This window comes from Ichthyophthirius multifiliis, assembly GCF_000220395.1.
Source record: "Ichthyophthirius multifiliis unplaced genomic scaffold scaff_1120509250905, whole genome shotgun sequence".
Lineage (NCBI taxonomy): Eukaryota > Ciliophora > Oligohymenophorea > Hymenostomatida > Ichthyophthirius > Ichthyophthirius multifiliis.
The window spans coordinates 20453-27862 of record NW_004086388.1 but is presented as its reverse complement, the minus strand read 5'-3'; the positions used below and the strand labels follow the sequence as shown (position 1 = coordinate 27862).

Below are 7410 nucleotides of genomic sequence, written 5' to 3'. Positions count from 1 at the left end.
TTTTTTTTTTATATATATATATATATTTATATTTATTATTATATTCTTTTTTTATTTTTTTTTTATTAAATCTTCCATCTTTTTTTAATACATATAATACATTTTTTATTTATTTAAAAAAAAATATAAAAAATAATTAAATATTTAATTTATTTATAAATATTTATTTTATTTTAACATTTTTTATTGCCATTTTTATATTATTTTACATTTGAAATATTTAATTTTAATTATATTTTTTTAAATCAAACTTTGTTTTTTCATTATATTATTATTATTATTTATGTAATGATTTTAAAAGTTTTATATCTGAAAAATCTTTTGTTTTGTTTTTTTTAATTTTTTAATATTCTTTATTTTTATTTTAAATACTGATTTCCTGAAATTATAAATAATACTCAAATTCATTTTATATAAATTAAATAAAAATCCATATATTTTTTTTTAGCATTTTTTTATATTTACTGTTAATTTTTTAAAAAGAATTTAATTGTACTAAAAAAAAAATGAATAATACATTTTCTTCTTCCTTTTTTTTTCATTTAAACATTCTTTAAAAGAAAAAAATGACATACTATATAAAAAAATTAACATTAAAAAGTTAAATATTAATGTGGACCTTAAGGATTTAGTGATTTTTTTTAAACGAAATATTATTTATTAATTATATTGTTTTTAAATAAATTAAAAATCTAATTTGGCTAAAAAAATATATAGTTATATGATTCCATTAAATAATTATATGCATATATATATATATAAATTATATTTTTAAAGCTTTTTTTTATAAAAAATTTCTTATTAATTTTATTCTTTATTATTATTATTATTATTATTTTTGTTTTAGAAAATAAAATAAAATATATATTTGAATATAAAATTATATTTTCGAAAATAATAAATTTAAATATATTTTATTTTTTTAAATTTAACAATAAATTAAGAACTTTCTTTAAAAAACTAAGTTTAAAATGTATATTGTAAATTAAAACATAAAAAATAGTCGCTCTCTATTTTTTTTATATATAATCATCTATCTGTTTTCTAGTTTTCTATTTTTTCTTTTTAATAAATTAATAATTTTTTTTTTTGTACGAATTTTATATATATGCTTTTTATACTGATTTTTTTTTTTAATATATTTATTGTCTTTTAACATATTAAATATTTTAATCATATTTTTTTATTATTTATAAAAATATATATATGTATAAAATTTTATAAAAAATGTAAATCATAATTTAACATGTATGTATTTTCTAAAAACGAAAGTTCTAAATAAGGTTTTATTAAATTTTATATTTTTTACATTTTTTTTTTTAATTTAAAAATAAATAAATTTAAATAGGCAAATACATATATAAAAAAATTTGCAAATAGATAATACTAATACTTTTTTATCCTTAATAAATTATAATGAGAAAAATATATATATATAAAAAAAATATATATAAAAAAAATTATAAAAAAAAATAAAATATATATATATATATATAAATATTAAGATTGATTATATAAAAAAAAAAATGTCTATAGTAATTGCCATAGCCGATTTTTCACCTGAAATTTTAGCATATATGACATAAGGATAACAAAAAAATCAATAAAATGAGCTATAATCAAACGATTAAAGTGAATAAAATTAAGAAAAAATCCATGAAAATTAAGAAAAATCTTAAAATACAAACGAAAAATCTCAAAATACTAATGAAAAATGTGAATATAATGAAGAAAAATAAAATTTAAAAGAAGAAGTTCAAAACTCATAAAAAGACAACAATAATGAAAAGACGAGTAATACTGCAAATAATATGATATATTTAACATTTAAAAAAAATGATAGAATATTAGTGAAATACAGATTCGAGAATGGATGGTGGTGGGGAAGTGTGCTTTGTTAGGAAAAATAAATAGATGGTTATTTCCCATCTACATATATATAAGAAGAATAATAATAAAATAATAGTATATAGGAAAATGTTGATTGGGGTGATTATGCGAAATAAATGGCTTAATAATATATACCTTAATTTACATATGGGGTTATTCCTTAATATAATGCATATGAGAAATAAAATAATAATAATAATAATTTAATGGGTATTACTGGGTATAAGAGAATTAAATTAGATTCTAATAATAGAGAGTCTTATAAAAATATTCAAGGGGTAAAATTTGAAGGGGAATATGCGTTAGTGCCTATTAAAAGTTAAGACCCGCTAAATAAAGCGTGTAGATAGTTAAATTATTATTTTGATTATGATAAGTGGAATGAAGAAATGAATTAAAATAAAAGAGTTAAAGCTAAGGCAGATCCTTCTAGGAAAAAAGCTAAAAATAAAATGAAATTTTTAGAAAAATTAAAATGAGTTTTTTTATATTATTTTAATATATTAATTTTAAATGAATAGGTATATTGAGAAAATAAATATTTAGTATTACATAAGAATTATATTTTATATTGAATATTTTTTTTATTTTTAAATTAAATTATATTAATATGAGATTTCCTTTTCAAAAATTTATTCATTAATATATGAATTGTCTTCTGCTATATGAAATTTAAATATATTATTTTATCAATTAAAAATTATATTTAAGAAAAATTTTAAAGTATATTGAAATAAAATAGAGTTGATATAAAAATTAAAAATCCTTATACAATAATAAATTTCAAACAAACAAAATACAAAAAGCTCACTCCGTATTATTAGATATGATATATATATTCTACGAATATATATAGAAAATAATTATATATGTAAAAAAACATACAATTTTAGAAAAAATAAGATGTCCTAGAAGCTTAAATTAAATTTATATATTGATTATTAACCAAAAATTATTTCAATTACAAGTAGCCTTATATAAACAAATTCTAATAAAAATAATTACTATTTTTAAAAGTTAAAAAACCTTTATTTAAGCCTTTCCATATGCCTTCTTCTTTCGTAAATGTTTTTATGTTGTAATATATACCATTGATATTTAAAAACTTTTTAAATTTTTCTTGGTCAGTCTTTTGAACTTGTAGACGGAAATTGGTAGATATAAATTCATCTATACAAACGGTGATTGTACCGGTTAATAGATTGTTGTGAAAAGAGAGAGTTTAGATGTATTTTTTTAGTTTTTGGACATATTTTTTTTTTTAGTAGAATTTTATGTTGTTTATTTATTTTAATTATATATGACTTTATAATATAATTTATTATTTTAGAATTTTTTAATTATTGATTTGAAATTCAAAAATATAATGGATTATTAAAAAAATATTAATAAATATAGATTAAATATATATTATTATATTTATAAATAGTATATATAATGTTTTTAGATTAGTATTACATATTTTAGTTCATATTATTTTTAAAAAATTTTTATTTATATATTCTTCGAATTTTTGATTTTTGTAAATATAACTTAATCTATAAATTATTCCTATTTTTTTATTTATTATTAAAGTATTAAAAAAAATAAAAAAAATAAAACAAATATCATTGTAAAAGATTTTAATATTTAAGTTTCTTAATAATTAATTTGATTAAAAAAAAATATAATTTAATAAAAAATAAAAATATTTATTTATATAATATTTAATTGATGATATTTAAATATAAATAAAAATAATTAAAATTTCTTAATTAAAATCAAATAAAAATCAATTAAAAGAGGAAAAAATATTAATAAAAAACTATTTATTATATACATATTTTTATAATAATAAATAAAAAAAAGACTAACAAAAATCAAAAAATGTCTAATTATATCTTTCCATATTTAAGTCCCATAAAGGATTTATGGAATTATTTAACCGTAGATTAAAACCAACAAAAATTATTTGAATACCGTCAACATACGGGTTCCTTAGGTACAGACTGGGTATCTCGTTATTTGTATTCTGAGCAAGACATCTTAAATGAGAGATACTTATATTTGCACAAATAATTTAACGAAGAACCTGAATTAATGAATGTTTTAACAGATAATATATATAGACTTAGTTTATTTGCTGGTTTGGAAAGAATAATAACTTTAAGATAGGCTTTTATTTGTACTCGTGCTTAATTTTAATTTGCTGGAAATTCTTTCTAGTCTGCAGCTTAAGTAGTACTTAATGGAGGTATTTTTACTCAGGGATTTTACAAGGGATCTTTTTTGAATTTATTATAATTTTATTTGGTACCTTATTAAGCATTAATTTGGAGTTAAAAAGGAGGATTTTTGGCTTAATTAGCTGCTACTTCGGCATTCGAAGCTCTCTTTTATCCATTAGATACACTCAAAACAGCTGTTTATTGTGATACTGTTGGCAAATATGATGGTTGGTTTAGCACTTTGAAGGATTTGATGGCTAAGAAAGGAGGATTATAGGGACTTTTTAGAGGAGTGGAGTATAAACTAGGGTATAATTTAATCTTTTTGGCACACTTAAGAGCTGTTTATGACAATTCAAGTTTGTAATGGTTAAGTTGGCCTGCCTGGATAGCTTCTTACGGGCTTTTAAGTATGAAAAGTAAACTTTAGATCGCTGATAGTAGTGTTTCTTTGGCTAATTTATAAGAAAGTACAAGATTGAGATTCTGCTAGACTTATGCAGGAGTTGTTCCTTGGGCAGTATTTAATTATTTCTTTATGTATTAATTCTATGGATGGTATTCGGATTAAGCAAAGAATAATAAGTTTGAAGAATTAGTTGAAGAAGGAAATAAAAGAAAAAGTCCTTTTTAATAAAAAGTATTAGTTAGTTGATTTTGTTTTGTTTTATTTTTAGAAAAAAAAAAAAAAAAATTTTTTTTTTTTTTTTTTTTTATTCGCAAAAACAAAAAAAAAGAAAAAAGTAGATTAATTTGTTTATTATATAAATAAATGCAATTATTATTATTATAAAGTGGTTTTTTTTTTTTTAAGTTATAAAATATCAGCATTTTTCTTCTTTTTTTTACATATATAACATATAAATTGAGTATTATTTTTTAATTTTACAAAATAAAGACTGTTTTTTTTTATGACTAATTATATTAGAACATATACTACTTTTTTTATTTATAGAATGTAAAAAAAAAATTTTTTTTTTTTTTAAACTTGATTTAATGAATTTAATTTTAAAAGTAAATTATATTAAAAATACAATAAGTTTTATTTTAATATTTTTTTAAAAAATAAAAATATATATTAATATATTTTTATTTTCAAAAAATATAATTTATTTATTTTTTTAAATTTTTTTCTTATTTTCTTTAAAAAAAAAAACAAAACATAAAATATTTAAATTAAAAATAAAACAAATAAAATGGAAGAATTAAAATAAAAATTAAATTTAATTTTTCATTTTTATTCCTCATTTGGAGATCGTCAAAATATCACATATTTAAAATCCGCCAAATTTTCCAAATTAATGTAAGATTCTTAAATAATTTCCTCATAAATAAACTCCAAAACAATCGATATAATATATTCCCAAAATACCCAAAATAAGTAAAATATGACATTTTAGAAATTTATAGATACCTTACCTATTATTTCTTAATTAAAATATCCAACAGAAACAGCAGAAAATGCATTTAAAAAATTAATAAATACCCATTTAAATCCTATATATGAATTTATAACTACCAAAACTGATTTAGGATTGGAATTATAAAAATTTCAATAACCAATATTTGAATAATGTGTTTATTTATTTGAACCTATAAAATCTTTATTATTATAAATATATAAAGTATTTAACATATAATTTTGTTAAATATATATATATATATATATATATATATATATATATATATATATATATATATATATATATATATATATATATATATATATAAAATAGATTTATTTTCCTTTCGAACCTTAATCAGGTATGACATTGGAATAAATTGAGAAATAAAGTTTGAAATAATTATAAATATTTTTAAAAGAATATGAGATTTCACCCTAAATTACTAAGAGTAGTGCTTTTTTACTTTTTAATTACTTAATTTAAAAAAACACGGTAAAAAAGATATAGGAACTGTTTTTACATTTAATTGTTTTTTAAATTTCCTTATTTTTTCAGCTTAAATTGTATATTAATAGGATACTATAATGGAAATTAGTGTATAGAAAAAAGTGGAGCTTTTATTAGAAAAAATGCAATTTTCGGAAGGATTTTAAAATATTTAAAAAAAAACTAATAAAACAAATAATTCTAAAACTATATTAACTAGTAGTTTTAAATAAAAAATGAATGAAAACATTGAATTTTAGAGTACTTATTCAAATTGTTCTTCATCTTATGTTAAATAAAATATATATACATCTTTTAAAACTAAAGATTCTTTTTTTTAAATAGAAGCTTTTCTTCCTTAAGAATAAAAAGAGAATTTACATTAAATATTTTTGAGTTATTGTTCTTAAGGAGAACCTATGAATATTTCTACTTTAAAAATTTTCAAATTAATAAGATTTTTAACTGACATGAATATAATAAATGAAAATAAAATAAATAAAAATTTTATTGAAATATAAGTGGCAAAACTTACTGGTCCAAATTGTATAAAATAAATAAAAAAAACTCAAAGTAATTCCATTATTTGTAGTTAAAGTCCTATTCTAGCATAAAAAAGTTACTTGGAGAATAATATGGAAACATAAGGGACTAAAGGAAAAATAGAATTCGAACATTTTCTTAAATTATTATAAATTATATCAGAAAATATGTACCCCAATGAAAGTCCTGAATAAGCTTTGAGGATTTTAATAGAAGAGAATATTTTTAAATATGTAAATAATAATAAAAATAATGATAATATTAAATAGAATAAAAAAAATGTTAATTATTATTTATAAATTTTAATGGATGTTTTAAAAGATTAAGATATAGTAATTATTTTTTTTTTTTTATATTATATATAAATATATATAAAAAGGTAACGTTATTAGGAGAAATACATATAAATGTAGTTGTATATTATAAAAATTATTAAGATATAAAATAAATGATGAATTTAACTAGTTTTATTCAGTTTTATTAAGATTTTGATATTTTTCCTGCTTTAATAAGTAAATCAAGACTTTAAACTATTTTCTATACTTTGAATTAAATATATATGAATTAAAATAAATAAAATATAGAAAATAATTCTAAAAAAAGTATGATTTTATCAGGTTCGTAGTTTAGTATTTTGAAATAAAATAATTAATATGAGTAATTTATTATTGATTAACATCTTTTTGTGGAATCTATTGCTTTATTAGCTATTGAAATATATAATAATGTAGAATCGAATATCTAAAAGATTATTATGATTTTGGAAAGAATGAATAATTCAGAAGGAAGAATTAAAGTTCAAAAGAATTTTTGTTATACAAGGTATATTATATATAAATATAAATATAAATATAAATATAAATATATATATATATATA

At 17.1% G+C, this 7410-nt stretch overlaps 2 protein-coding genes across 2 annotated transcripts, besides 10 other annotated features; both read left to right on the top strand. All coding sequences in view use genetic code 6, as the record gives it.

The window, feature by feature from the left end:
* Positions 1-7: 7 nt before the first annotated feature.
* Positions 8-45: a microsatellite.
* Positions 46-137: 92 nt separating this feature from the next.
* Positions 138-174: a microsatellite.
* Positions 175-1181: 1007 nt separating this feature from the next.
* Positions 1182-1223: a microsatellite.
* A 198-nt stretch (positions 1224-1421) lies between these two features.
* Positions 1422-1486: a microsatellite.
* Positions 1430-1475: a microsatellite.
* Positions 1432-1472: a microsatellite.
* Positions 1487-1667: 181 nt separating the features above from the next.
* Positions 1668-1716: a microsatellite.
* Positions 1717-3546: 1830 nt separating this feature from the next.
* Positions 3547-3593: a microsatellite.
* Positions 3594-3725: 132 nt separating this feature from the next.
* On the top strand, positions 3726-4774 carry IMG5_110640 (hypothetical protein). The gene has a single exon (XM_004034843.1). The coding sequence runs from the start codon at positions 3757-3759 to the stop codon at positions 4750-4752; it is 996 nt and encodes a 331-aa protein (XP_004034891.1). The 5' UTR covers positions 3726-3756; the 3' UTR covers positions 4753-4774.
* Positions 4775-5293: 519 nt separating this feature from the next.
* IMG5_110630 (hypothetical protein) lies at positions 5294-7170 on the top strand (the record flags this gene model as incomplete). The annotated part of the gene is made up of 4 exons (XM_004034842.1): positions 5294-5672; positions 5930-6864; positions 6912-6947; positions 7150-7170. 4 exons carry the CDS (start codon positions 5294-5296, stop codon positions 7168-7170), a joined length of 1371 nt encoding a protein of 456 aa, XP_004034890.1.
* Positions 5747-5827: a microsatellite.
* A 193-nt stretch (positions 7171-7363) lies between the features above and the next one.
* Positions 7364-7410: a microsatellite.